The sequence below is a fragment of the Acipenser ruthenus genome, chromosome 13, assembly GCF_902713425.1.
Source record: "Acipenser ruthenus chromosome 13, fAciRut3.2 maternal haplotype, whole genome shotgun sequence".
Taxonomy (NCBI): Eukaryota; Metazoa; Chordata; class Actinopteri; order Acipenseriformes; family Acipenseridae; genus Acipenser; species Acipenser ruthenus.
Window position 1 is genome coordinate 30,606,187 of NC_081201.1, and position 14,243 is coordinate 30,620,429.

At 34.7% G+C, this 14,243-nt stretch overlaps 2 protein-coding genes across 5 annotated transcripts in view; one reads left to right on the forward strand and one right to left on the reverse strand.

The window, feature by feature from the left end:
- LOC117418025 (ras association domain-containing protein 4-like) overlaps nucleotides 1-14,243 on the reverse strand; it is a 38,848-nt gene that overhangs the window by 17,956 nt on the left and 6,649 nt on the right. For 3 of the 4 annotated variants that reach the window (XM_058985085.1, XM_034030545.3, XM_034030542.3), the window contains exons 2-3: nucleotides 3,348-3,430; nucleotides 1,699-1,774 (exon numbers count right to left, since the gene is read on the reverse strand). In XM_058985085.1, coding sequence (XP_058841068.1) covers nucleotides 1,699-1,774; nucleotides 3,348-3,406 — 135 coding nt within the window. In that variant the 5' untranslated portion in view covers nucleotides 3,407-3,430. Of the gene's footprint in view, nucleotides 1-1,698; nucleotides 1,775-3,347; nucleotides 3,431-6,113; nucleotides 6,133-14,243 lie in introns of those variants that run through there. The other variant, XM_034030543.3, reaches the window with a different exon arrangement.
- Nucleotides 9,770-13,391, forward strand: cxcl18a.1 (chemokine (C-X-C motif) ligand 18a, duplicate 1). Its single transcript, XM_034030546.3, has 4 exons — nucleotides 9,770-9,928; nucleotides 10,021-10,153; nucleotides 12,084-12,161; nucleotides 13,123-13,391. The coding sequence occupies exons 1-4, from the start codon at nucleotides 9,862-9,864 to the stop codon at nucleotides 13,202-13,204; spliced, it is 360 nt and encodes a 119-aa protein (XP_033886437.1). The 5' UTR covers nucleotides 9,770-9,861; the 3' UTR covers nucleotides 13,205-13,391.

The window sequence follows — 14,243 nt, forward strand, 5'->3', positions numbered from 1 at the left end:
ATCTTTTATTTAACATCATGTAATCAATGAAACTACAAAATGATATTGCAAAAGTCTACCAGAAACCATTATAGTAGTACAGCATTTCATGTTCGATTCCGAAATGTCACACTTTTCAATTTGTGCCAGTTTTTTGTTAAGTACATGGAAAACTACAAAGCGGTATGTAATTCAATATGTTAATGTAACATTATTCAGTGGGTTTCATTTGACTTTATGAAGCAAAATGTGTTAATTCTATAGGATGATGCAAAACGCTTGGCTACAGCTGTAGATGTGTTCTGGAAATGTCCACTTATTTGAGTCTTTTGGAGACATGTGACCTTGGTACTATCTCTCTCAGGATAGGCCAAGCAGAGGATTCTCTAACTGGCCTTCCCACCCATGGTGTCCTGGGTTCAGTGCGTTCCCTTGAGTTTTGTCAATGGGGTGGTAATAGAACCCACTGCGGGGCACATGCACAGTAATTCATCTTTTTTGCATTTTTCTGTTGCATTAATTTAATTTGTTTTTGCCTTTCATATTTATATTATTACTGTACTACAATGTACAACAGTGACCCCAAAATTGTAGCTAATACTTCTTATACAAGTTTTAAAAAAATGGCTTCAAAAGTTAGGTCTTTGGATAACTGCATGTAGTTAAAAATCTACTAGAAGAAATTGGCAAGTACTCAAACACTTTCTTTCCAAAAAAATCTGGGCTATCAACAAATTATTTCGTTTCTTATAGAGGTCCTTTTCAAAGTAATATATAAAAAATGCAGCCAAGACATTCCTTGCCTTTGCAATCATGGAAATACCCAGCAGGACTGTCCTTGAACTGCAATGAACTGCAGTGACCTCTGTGACAAATATTTGGCAAACAAAGTTGGGAAAGTCCAAGGAATTGGATTGAATATTATTAACATTAATATTTGTTTTGTGTTTAATATTACAGCAATGTATAATATAATTGTACAGTATATAGTAAAACCCACCAGATAATTGAAAACATATAGAGGGGCTGGGCAAAAGACTTAACACATCAGTAACATGAACTAGATATGAAGCAATTAATCTGGTCTTGGCTCAACTTCAAAAACATAGATGGTGCTGTTGCCACCAAAGACCCCAAAAAACAAACTGCATGTCCTACAACACAACTCAATGCGCACATAGGTTCTCTAGAGTTATTTAACACAATTTTAGCTTCCCTTTGAAGCTAAAATTGTGTTACATGCAGTGTTATTATAGGAATTTCACTGAGCTATAAAATCCTGATTGAATATGTTTGGGAAACCACCTATTTGTGTGTTGAGGGGTACCGGTATACAGTTTAACATTGGGATCTGTTTATATGTGTTTCCCTTTGCCCAGACAGTATATATTTAATTGCTCTTCTATTCTTCCATTCAGCTGTCACTTATTCGCTTTCAGCCAAATTCAGTGTGAACCTGGAATTCTAGCTGACCCTTTTCATTTGATTTCCTCATTTCAGAAAGTCACACGAGGTTGTAAACTCAAACTGCTTGCTGCAATACTACTATATAGCATTGTGAATTAAGGTTCAAATGCTAAATAACCACATTTAGTCTATTGTAGTTCTGAATACTTTCAGGATGCAGCACAAACCTTGAAACTAGCATTTTTTCAGGATTTAGCATCACAGACAGAAACATCACAATAACTACAACATCTATCAAACTTCATACTGTACCTCTCTGTTCCTTAGCTGGAAACTTTTACCTTCATGGTAACAGTTGTATGTTTTCAGCAGGGATAAAAGGTCTGACCTAGAATAATAAAAAATAAATAAAAGGGCTGGAATGAGCTCATCCTGGGTTTCCCTTCATCGTCTCACATACAGGATCTATACAATAACACTTCTGTTCTGTTCTTTTATCATCAATAGGGATCCAGGTCATAAAACAAGTGGGGTAACACTAGTAATACCACAATGCTTTACATCTTTAACAGTGCATTGCATTGAAGCAGCATGCAATAAGGAACAGTGCAAAAAAATATCACAGGCAAGTCAATCACTGGAAAGTGCATTGAAATTTATGTTTGTGTGTTACAGAAATGGCTCTAACTTTTGGGGATCATTTTTGCATAAGCCACTGCTGTAATCATTTATACTATTTTTTGTCTCATTCAAACACTAGATTTACTTCTGAGATTCAAATTCTTATTTTGCTATTGAGGTGATTATAACCATACCCAAAAAATGCAATGCACTATTCAAGTTGCAAGGTTTGCCAGATGTGTTAAAGAACTACCAAGGTTTTTCCTCTACAATCATTCATTACAAGTTTAAATTTTAGGGAATGTATACCGAGTAGCTGCCCCAGGGGGAAATAACTGGATCAGATAAATAAAAAATTGGGGGGGGGGGGGGGGGGGGGGAGTTTCCATGTGTGTTCTAATTTTACTCGAGACATTGTGCTTGTGCAAAATTAAAAATGACCCTATACATTTCGGGTTTCCATTGGCTCAGTTTATTTTACTCAAAGTTTTTACCCGACATCATGCAAATGAAGGGGAAAGGAGGAGGTTGATATGTAAATCAGCCATGCGTAGAGTTCTCATGCTGTTTTCGCAGACAGCTCAGGAAAATGTGGTTTCCATGCACAGAGAACAGGAACAGGAGAGAATCTCACCTGGAACTCCATGGTGTTAAGCTCATGTAATACAGCTGTGATTTGTAAATGCCTCGTACCTGTTTGTTTAATAATGTGTTTTACTGCTCTTGTCCAAATTGTTTTTCAGATGTCCATTGGTGGGGTGGTATATCGTTAGCAGTGAATAATATTTCAACTAATTTATCACATGACTTATTAATTAAAGAAAAGATAAAATAATTAACCCAGAGGTATATAATGAAACTGTCCAACCAAGCAACTGCAGATCACCATGGCTGAAAACCGGCGGAGACGTAGGATTATAGAGATCTGTGCCAGACACCTTCCACATATGTTCGCAAGGCTGTCTGGATTGGGAACAGTGGACATGTTCATATGAAATGTGGGTTTCCATGTGAAAACGGGTGTGGACTCTCTGTGGCTGTTATATTCAGCCACAAACCTGATCCTCTCGAGTTGTTCTCCCAAACGTGCACACGCATCGCCACTTCACGTGTAAATAACCACACATGGAAACTCCCCCAATGGGTGCACACTGACAGGCAGCAACAACTGGGCTGTCCCAGTATTCGCCTCTACCACCAGGTGTCGCTATTATGCTAAGTAATTTGAAGAGTTCAACATAGGTCTACTCTAGGCTCTAAATGTCAAAGATCTGTTATGTTACTCTACATATGAGTGCTGTTCCTGCCACAGTATCAACAAAACAAAGACCAATACCCACTTTGAAATGGCTTTATCTTCACTGATTTTCACAAATGGAGCTTGCTGGTAGTCATCCATCTTCCTTTCTTCTTAAAGAGTCAACTAAAAAACAGAGCAAAGGAATGAACGAGGACTGAACTGCTACACACAAGCATTTGTTTTAAAACGTTCAGCTATTAACAGTTAAATTAATTTGGTCAGTGTGGCACTACAATGGTGATAGTTTGCAACAGTGGCTCATGTACCTTTAGGAGTGTGAATCCAATGACTCAAAGATATGAATCAGTCTGAAAAGGCTGGGATATCTGTGAAGGCAAGGAATCAGACATCCCAAAAGGTTGTGTGGTTTATAGGAAATCACAAGACAGATTCTGGAATGTATCCAGATGCTCTAGTCATATAAGTCATGCACAAGAAGGCATGCTGTTGAAGGGAAAGGGAATTCAACCATGGGTCAGTGATAACATTCATCTTTCTTTTTTTTTTTTACTTTCTTTCAAAATTCAAACACTTAGTCAATTTAGTTAGGATCTCTAATAAGTAAAGCTTCTTTAAAAGTGCTACTAATCTTACTATTCCTACTAGGGCTGTATTTTTGTTACAGTAAAAATGGCTTATTTCACAGCATTTCATCGTCTAGAAATTGGTATTCAAGACATTTCACGACAATTGGGCTCTGTGAAACCAGTTGTACATTTTCATAATTGTTTCATATTATTAAATATATCATTATGTGTATTCTCTATCATTATTCATTGTTGTCTCTACTATCATTATTTACCATGATAACTAAATATTCTAAAAATACAGGATACTACACTTAATAACAGGCTACAGTAATACAGGGTTCATATTGTGTTATGTAGATAAGACATTATAATAAACTTTAGAATTACTTTATATCATACACTGTATATGATTTTTCTACTATTACTTTGTCAGTAAAATTGTATTGTAATAACCTGTTATTCCTTACTAATAATCAGTCAATTCTTTAACATACATCCTCCACCAGCGCTTTAAATTCAAAATGAAAGGTAATAATGACATACATCTACAGTATGCACAGAATAGCACAGAATAAGAATAAGCAATGGCATGTTCAATTAAAGTTTTCTAAGCAATTCTACAGATACTGTATATAGAAAAATGTAAGTGTGACATTCTGATAGAAGGATGTACGGACCGGGGATATATTGCTATATCCTCAGAATACCCAAAAACTTCAGCTAAATAAAGTTAATACCATGTTTCATGACAATTGGATGAGCGGTTCTTCTGATATAGGAATGCAAGTCTGAGATAGAGATAAGTATGTGTGAGATGTATTTTGGATGGATTTCATTATTATTATTGATTTCTTAGCAGACGCCCTTATCCCAAGCTGGAGGACAACATGTTTGCAGAGGTTCTATGAAACAATCCTTAGCTACTGTATAATGTGTCCCAAATGATTCCCATTCAGAACAAGATAGAAAATTAGATGATCACTGTTTTATTTTTTTTTAACAAAGCTACAGTAGTATGAGTACAATCCGAGCTTGTCATAAGTACGGGAAATATCAATCTGAGTGCACCCAAAAAAATGTGTTTAAAATTCACGGTAAATCATATCCTGCAGTCATTTGATCCAGTAGTCTGGAAATTCCACTTAGGAAAACATCTGGCTTTTTTGGGAATATTCCCAAATCCTACAAACTGAAACAACTTTGGAATTCGGAACTAAAAAGTGAAGAAAAGCCATTTTTTCCCCTTGTAATAAGGGGTTTGGGGAAGCGCTGTAAAAGACAGGCGATCGAGACAGAAGTTATCTTTGACACACAGGCATGCAGGTTTTATTTACAATATAGAAGTCTGAGTTGTAGATGCAGGTGGCTGCACCAGCAATGCATAAGGACATACACACAAGTGTACATAAAACTAATTATAAATACAAAAATACAAACAAAACACTGTGGGTAAAAACAGCTAACAAAAATTGATTTTTTTGTAGTACTGTAGTTGTAGCTCTACAGTACCTCCAAACAGTAAATTTAAGGATGTTGGAAATGGTGGTTTGTTAATAGTTAAATACCAAACTAAATTACTCAATCTTAAGTGAATACACAAATAAAGCAAATGACTTATCATTGTGGCATCTTCTATATAAAGCAACTATATAAAATAGGCAGTAAATGAAAAAATGATTTAAATCAATGATTTAAAAAAAAAAATCAAGTTGATTTAAATCAGTGATTTAAATTAACTTGATTTTAAACAGCCAACCCTGTAACAGAGTAAGACTGTATACTCTTTCTTGAACCACTGTAGCACAAAGCACTTTTTATCCTTTTTAAATGTGAAAAAGACCTTTCACCACTGTAGTTTGAGACTGACAGTGCCAGGTAAATGCATAGTGCAATAAAGACATTTGGAAATTCCGTTCACAACGTATGCATGTTCATTATGGTCAGCATTTGCAGCAGTGTAAGCGGAGCTTGTGATGACAGAGGTAAGCCCTTTGAGAAGTGAGCGCCACTGTACCCATTCATCAAAAATCTCTTCAATGAGGTCTTCTGAATAGAATTCGATTACATTATGCAATCCAAAATAGATAGATACAGGTAATGTATACAGCTGAATTTAGCAGAATTGTTAACATGATCTGAGTGATTCTGTGCGTAACTTGATATGTTGCGTGTGTGCTGTATTGTTCAGTTTAGTAAATGGTATATGATATGTCAGCCGTAGTATGTACTGTGGTGGCAGAGCTGGCAGCAAGTTTGCAAACTCCGGGGTACCTTACATGTTCACTCAGCGTGTTCCTCATTAAGTAGCAATAAGTAGAAAGTGAAACGTAACTTCTTCCATTAACAGTCTTGAGTCGATAAAAAACAGACTTGCAAAATGTCCAGATGGTTTATCCACTCCTGTTTTTTCCCCAAAAGAAAGCTTGACAACCATCCAAGGAAAAAAACTGGAAATCCCACTCTTAGAGGAGGGGAATACCGGGAAGCCATGTGACCCAGTGGGACAGGCTGAGTGCAGAATAAAAAGGTTAACTTGTTGTGGAAAAGATATTCATTTCAGCTTTCTGAAATTATCATGGACTTCACACTTCAGACGTTGAACCTTGTATTGGCATTAACAGCTTGCACTCATCTTTTTAAAGGTAAGATTAAACAACTGCATTTGGTAGAATAAAATGTTTTACTTTTTGTATTCATATCAAATCACTTAACATGTATAGTGTAACAAGTGAAATGAGTGTTAGTCACAGTTCACGTGTATAACAAAACCATTGAAGCTTAAAGTAGAAATTTAAGCTGGTAGGTCAAAAATGTTTTAAAACCATTTCAGACTACAAATAGAATGATTAGGGTTGTAATCAATAATAACATTGAAGTAACTACAGTCATTATGCTCAATCCAATGTAACTACATTGATATTATCTTCAGAAAAGCATTTAATTATTTTACTTTTTTTTTTATTCACAGCACAGATAGGAGAAGCCGTGTATGTCCCAACACGATGCCAGTGTCTACAAAACAGAATATCTATCAGAGAACCAATCGTGGATTTTATTATAACTGAAAAGGGAACACATTGCAAAAATGATGAAATAATGTAAGTTTCTAGAATATCTGTAATTTCTCTATTGTATACAACTGAATGCTACACTGTTGTTTTTTTGTTTGTTTGTTTTTTGGATTAACACAAAGGTTCATGCAAAGACAACTGTTGGTTTAATGTCATAACAATAATATTGGTTTAATATAAATTCGAATGATTAGATATTTTATGAAATAGCACTTTAATCAAGTCAATGTTGTTTTGACAACTAATAATATGACTACTTCTATAAAACAGATCTATCAAGATGTTTCTGGAACGTGGTATTTGATAGATTTAAGGAAGAAACCCCAATTAATGTTACCAAACTAGTAACAACAAGGTTCTTACTCGTTTTGTATCAGAAGATTTATTAATTTACCTAAAAATTGTGCACATTGATAATATTATCTACTGCTGCAAAAACAAATCCGATTAGGATTTTCTTTAACAATTATTTTCATTCCATTATGTTTAGATTAACTTTAAAGGAGACGGGTCGTCAACAGTGTTTGAGTCCAAATGGGAGACAAGGCAAGCGGCTGATCCACTGCTGGAACAGGTCAGTGCACTTTCACTGCTCTAAACTGTGCCTTATTCAAGAGAAAGGCTACTTTCCATTTTACAAACGCAATGCTCAAACGATGAACGTTATACACACAAATCTTTCTAAAGTACACAGCACATGTATGTACATCTTTTATTTAAATATAATAAGGTGTAACTTAATAAATAGGACGATGTCTGCTTTCCAAGATTTATGTTAGATTCATGTATGAAAACCCCAAATGGATGATGAAGTATGAAGGGAAAGGGGCTTCCAGTTACTCATGTTGTGCTGTAATAGGCCGTAAATGACCAAAATAAATATAGAAATTTCATTAGGTTGTAAAACATATGCAGTACCCTCCAGTGCAATTGAGACAGTATTGGGACAGATGTGTCTCTAATGATAGTGACTGACTGCTGTAAACTACTATTTATTCTAAAGAATAAGGTGAATACTAAAACAAAATGACATATTAGTATTAGTTTGTGAGAAGTTCAGTAGTCATAGCTGAGATCCAGTCCTTCTCAGTATTAACATGCTTTTGGTTATCTTCTTTCAGAATAAATACAGATGAAAGCAGGAAGAGTAAATGCATCTTGACAAGACCCCCTCAAAACCAAAAAGATGAAACGTCATGAATACTCAGCAATCTTGTGGGTAAAATAGAAACCATCGAAGAAGAAGAAGAATGCAGCAGTAAACAGAAAGGAATGGAAGATGCCAACTGTTGATTCAAATAGGAAAAGGGAGACCGGTATCATCCAGTCAGAATTTACAGGGCCCATGGGTGGAACAGGGTGGACAAGCACAGACAGCCAAATGTGAAGAAAATTGAACCCTTTCACACACAGTTCAGAAATGTATTGTATGTGCATTACTGGAAAATATGACAGTATGATAAACAAATGATTTTACCTGGGGGTTTCATACGATAATTGTAACCTTTAGGTCATATTTATATTTATGTAATTTGTTATGTTAAGGTTAAAAACTTTTAAAACTGTATGTATTTATGTGTATGTTCAGTGGAAAATAAAATCAAAAACAACTTGATTGATATTGTTTTCTGAACTTAATATGCAAATTTCCAAACAACGTGTGTGTATATATATATACACATATATTATTTATATCTATCTATCTCAATTAATTTATGGGAACTGAGAAAGAATGAGTGACAGTCCTTACCAACTGACATGCAGCACAAGTAAGATTAAAAAAAGAAAACTAAAAGAATGTACCAAATATAAACATAAAAAGAGGCTGTGTGGTCCATAATAGGAGGCTGTGTGGTCCAGTGGTTAAAGAAAAGGGCTTGTAACCAGGAGGTACCCGGTTCAAATCCAACCTCAGCCACTGAATCATTGTGTGACCCTGAGCAAGTCACTTCACCTCCTTGTGCTCCGTCTTTCGAGTGAAACGTAGTTGTAAGTGATGCAGAGTTCACACACCCTAGTCTCTGTAAGTCACCTTGGATAAAGGCGTCTGTTAAATAAACAAATAATAATAATAAAAACAAGTACACAAGTTCAAATCTCTAAATGTGCCATCAGATAGAGTGTGCATTCACTGTAGAAGATGGTACAGTGATAAAAGTGTCATCTACTGGTATATGACTGTAATGTGTTGAAAATATCAGTGTCTCTGGAGCTGGCCCTTTCAACTCAACACATTGTCCCTGGTTCTAATCTTACAATCAACCTATACATGGATTAAATACTTCATGCACTAACATGTTGCAGAGGAACCCAAATGGTGCAACCTGTAATCAGCAGGGAGGTAAATGGATTTCTCTTGAGGTCAAGCTTTGCCTTTGTGACAAGCTCCCACTACTAGTACAGTAACACTGTGATCTCTTTAGTATATCTGAGAAATACTTTTTTTTTGGCATGAATGACAAGTTAATTGTGCTACATATAGTGCAAAGTCTAATGTTACAATCCAATGTTTACTCAATGTTTTATAATCTATTTTTCATAAGATACATTTTGAAGTGTTGCAGCACATTTCCACACCAGTGCTATGCTCAACAAGATAATGCATTCTGAAGGAACAATGGAACAATGGTGGCTACTTCATATCTTTAAGAAATATGACATGAACAATTTAGCATACTACAACTAGTTAACATGGCATAGGGACAACCCAAACACATCAATAATCACCCAAAACAGTTTTCATTAAGTAGGATTGGTAACTGTTAATAAAAAAAAAAAAATGTTACATGAACTGCTTTCTGAAACATTTGCCAAACTTAATAAGAAAAGCTCTCATTTCCTGTAAATCATGCGATTATGAAATCACTTTATATGGGCATGCAGGATGTTTAAACATACAGTACAGATCACCTCTGCAAAGCAAGACATATAAATCTGTAACACAAGATCGAAAATGTTTTCCAAACTCCCAGCAACAACTGCAACTTTTCTTATATTCTTAAGCTTGCACATAAGTAAAGGTAAGAGATATATCTAATATGCAATACATTTATTGACATTATACTACTGCACTTTAATATATAACATGGCTCAAAATCTTTTTTCTTCCCAGATCAGATGGCTAATGCAACCTCTATTCGTGACAGATGTGAATGTGTGAATACTATTGACTTTGTTCCCTACAGAAAGATAACTTTTTTCACAATAACTGAAAAATCATCTTTTTGCAAGAACACTGAAATCATGTAAGTAATTAAACCTTGTAACAGAGATCTATACTGTATATCTTGGCAGTTACCCATGTTTAACCTGCAGACAATGTTAAATATTATAAGAAAATATACTGTACTATACGGTAACTTACTAAGTATAATGTTTTCAGGGATAGTATTTCTTAATTGTTATTTTGAAATACCTCTATTCAGATTGTATTTATCAACCTTTTCAAAGTAATTAATTAAAAATCTGCTTTACTGTAACACAAGCTTTCAGAAGAAAATGCAATAAATATCTGCAGCCAGTCAATAAAATAAAAATGTGCAAATCAGTAAAACAAAAGGTCTGCATTAACCAATACTAATTACAGGATAGTATCATGAATTAATTTGAATGCATTAAATGTAGGAGTTGACAGAGTTACAGGGACAGCTGGCAGCTTTCTCCATGTCAGATTCCAACAATTGGATCCATCCTGTCAAACTCCCTGACTGTGGTCAACATGGGGAGCTCTAACATGCAAATATTTAGGTCTACAACTGACTGCAAATTGCAATACGTTATCTACAATTGAAATCAAAGCTTGTTCATTTCAGCGAGTCATTCTGTTTTAAACAAACAGTAATACCATCCACATATTCTTTCCGAACAAAAGTCTTGTGACTTTAAATGCGTTTTAAAACTCAAAATAACTTCTCCAAATTTAAGAAAACGTCTTAATTAGAATCGGTTGTTTTTTTTAAGGACCTGAACTATTATTTTCTGTCTGGTTAAATTGCATAACCCTACTATGCTGCAATAATAAGAAAACAAACATTTTGAATGTATTCATTTTATTTACATTAAGCAATCATGATTGAATAATTCAATCCCTTATTTACAAATACATGCAACAGACTCCTACACATTACCAGTCTCAAACAAATGTTCAAGTTAATTAAAGGTAAAAAAAAGACGTATAAAAGCAAAAATAGAATGTAGACTGAAAGCTGCAATTGGAAATTCATATGGGGTTAAATTAGAACCTGTTTGTTGACTATATACTGATAAAGATTTCAATCTTCATTGCTTAAATTAGAAAACAAATCTCAGTCCATGAACTTATTGTGAGATGCAGAAAATCACTCCAAACATGAAGAGACATGTAAAGCAAATGCTTTTCAAGCTTGGGAAGCGTTTGATGCCAAAGGCATGTTAGAACAATAAGTTTTGCAATGAACAACAAAAAAGAGATAACAATTTCACCACCGAGGATAATTATGCCTGCTGATATAACCAATTACATTTTCCATTCTTACTGTATATATTTAATTATATACTACATTAAGATCAATGCCAGCAGATTTACAGATGTGTTACAGTCTCTGTAAGCTTCTAGAACCGGTATATGAACCGGGCGGCAGTGTGGAGTAGTGGTTAGGGCTGTGGACTCTTGACCAGAGGGTTGTGGGTTCAATCCCAGGTGGGGGGACACTGCTGCACCCTTGAGCAAGGTACTTTACCTAGATTGCTCCAGTAAAAACCCAACTGTATAAATGGGTAATTGTATGTAAAAAATAATGTGATATCTTGTAACAATTGTAAGTCGCCTTGGATAAGGGCGTCTAAGAAATAAATAATAATAAAATCAGAATGTATTCTTAATGAACAAAACACAAGGAGAGATTTCCTGACATTTTCCTCAACGTCTTTAAGTTCCAAAATACTAATTCACTGCCAGCTGTTGTGAAGAGCTGAAGAAAGTGTCAGAATAACATCAGTAAGTGATGGAAAGAACTTCACATGCCCGTCTTCCTTGTGGACGCACATGCACACAATACATAGCACAAGTAATACAGTATGTATGCATGCAAGTGCCCATGGTGGCAAAAATTATAAAACTCTATGCGATGTACTGTACCTTTAAACTGCAATACAAAGGGAGTCTGTTAAAACTGGATGCTGTTATTTTCTTTCCAGACTTCATCAGAGAAATAACAAAGAGGTTTGCCTAAATCCAGACTCTAAACAAGGCCAGGGCCTGCAGGAATGTTGGAGGTTAGTTCAGCCTACCCTTTTCTCTTCCCCAAAAAATATGCATTTATGCGAGAAGCAACTCCGTTATCTGCTACCCCTGGTATATAAACAGTGCATTTGTAGGAACACATGTCATGCAGCACTCCTCACATGCACAAGTATTGGTTATTCTATTCTGAATAAATAAAACATGCAATGAACACTTGCATATGTTGATTAAGGTTGCATTTCCATCCAATCCAAAACCAATAATTGATATGATGTATATTGATTAACTGACGTTTTGATGTGGATATGCAATTACAATCACCTACTGTAATACGTAAACAGTTCACTTATTTTCAAGGTAGACAAAAAAAAGAAATTAAAGCTCAACACTACACAAGAAAATGTTGAGCTTTACACAATTTAATATGAATATTATTAGCAGATAGTCCCTAACTTAACAACCGGAAATTAAGAATCCTGTTTTAGAATCCATGTATTAATAGGTTATTCATTAGTGAATACAATTGGATTCATGTTTACAGTGAGGATTACAAAAAAAAAATAACATAGTGCCATCTAGTGGTCAATGTGAACACAACTTGTAGTGGAACAGGTAACCTGTCTAGGTGCTGTAAGTCAACATGCCCCTGCAATTACAACATGGTATATTGTATAACTGTTTTCAGTACCTAGAATTCATGAATAAGTGGGACATCATAACCTTGATTCTGGAACCTTCAAGAAAAAAAGCATAAATGTAAGCACCTCTACACTGTATATCTGTGGTCAGGAATGTGCCTCCCCAAGGTGCATAAAGAAAACATATTAATACCTATTAAATTTTGTCTTTTGCATTCAAGACTTGAACATTATTCTAACATTTTCTCAGAAAACCCCCCACACAAATATATTACCCAGATACAGTACACCTCCCACAATCTAATTATAAAACCATTTTAACTTTTGATATTTTGCTTTATAATTTATTTTTCAGAGTAAATAAGGACTCTGCAAGAATCAAAGCATGTATTCGCCAGAAAATCAAACGAGACAAGAAGGCTAAGAAGCAGTCCTAATGTGGAGACCATAGCCTGTTTTTACTACATGCTGCATGCTGTCTGAGCATAATGTACAAGTGCATTTAAAAGTTTATAGCATATCTTATGTCTTCATATTTTATACTACATAACTATAATGGTCTATTTTTATTCCACATTTTACACATATACATATAACACTAATAAATGGATTGTATTGTTTTAATTTTTTTGTCTTTTTGAATACTTTAAACAGAGGTATACAGTAACATCAACAAATCATACATATATAAATATATATTTATTGAATTTACAATTATTCTTCTGTGTGCAATTTTATAACTGCTCCTGATTAAGCTAGAGTCCAGTTATAGCTCATTGTAAAGGTAATTTAAGTCCCCTTCTAATAATACTGTTACTGTACAGTTATTACCATAATTCCCTGAAAATATTAAGTTCATGAAGACCTTTCACCTTTGTAACTGTAATTTAAGATTGGCTATACCTGGTACTCCATCTGAACTTGGTTGCTAACCTGTTAAATATCTAGAGGAAACAGTATACTGTGGGTTAATATAAAACCACATTGGCATTGATTTATCCATACTGTGCGCACTGATGTTCATGTCTAATCTTGCAGAATGGAAGGTGTGGGATAATACAGAGACAGCTCAAAGGTTTGGGTATAGTATCTATATCCTGTAAATAATGTTAGGTAGGCCATTTATCAGGGTTGGTGATTTTTTTTTTTTTTTAAATTACAGATTTATTTAATTTTTTTGTAGTACCATAGTTGTAGCTCTACAGTACCTCCAAACTGTAAATTTAAGTATGTTGGAAATTGTGGTTTGTGAATAGTTACATACCAAACTAAATAACTCAATCTTAAATGAATACATAAAGCAAATTATTTATCATTGTGGCATCCTCTGAATGTGAACTACAAGAATTTAGCGATGGAGTACGCCAGAGAAACATACCCCTCACTCATCCCAGTCATTCTTTTCTTTTACTTTTCTTTCTTTGATTTCCGCTTTCTGTGTCAGTTCAAACACATGCAGTTGTTACTACTTTGCTT

Bases quoted from the DNA above. Each gene is read 5' to 3' on its own strand.
- cxcl18a.1 (XM_034030546.3), top strand. From the start codon at position 9,862: ATGTTTTCCAAACTCCCAGCAACAACTGCAACTTTTCTTATATTCTTA. The intron at 9,929-10,020 runs GTAAGAGATATA...TTTTCTTCCCAG, and splicing joins AAGCTTGCACATAAGTAAAG to ATCAGATGGCTAATGCAACC. The intron at 12,162-13,122 runs GTTAGTTCAGCC...TTTATTTTTCAG, and splicing joins GGCCTGCAGGAATGTTGGAG to AGTAAATAAGGACTCTGCAA.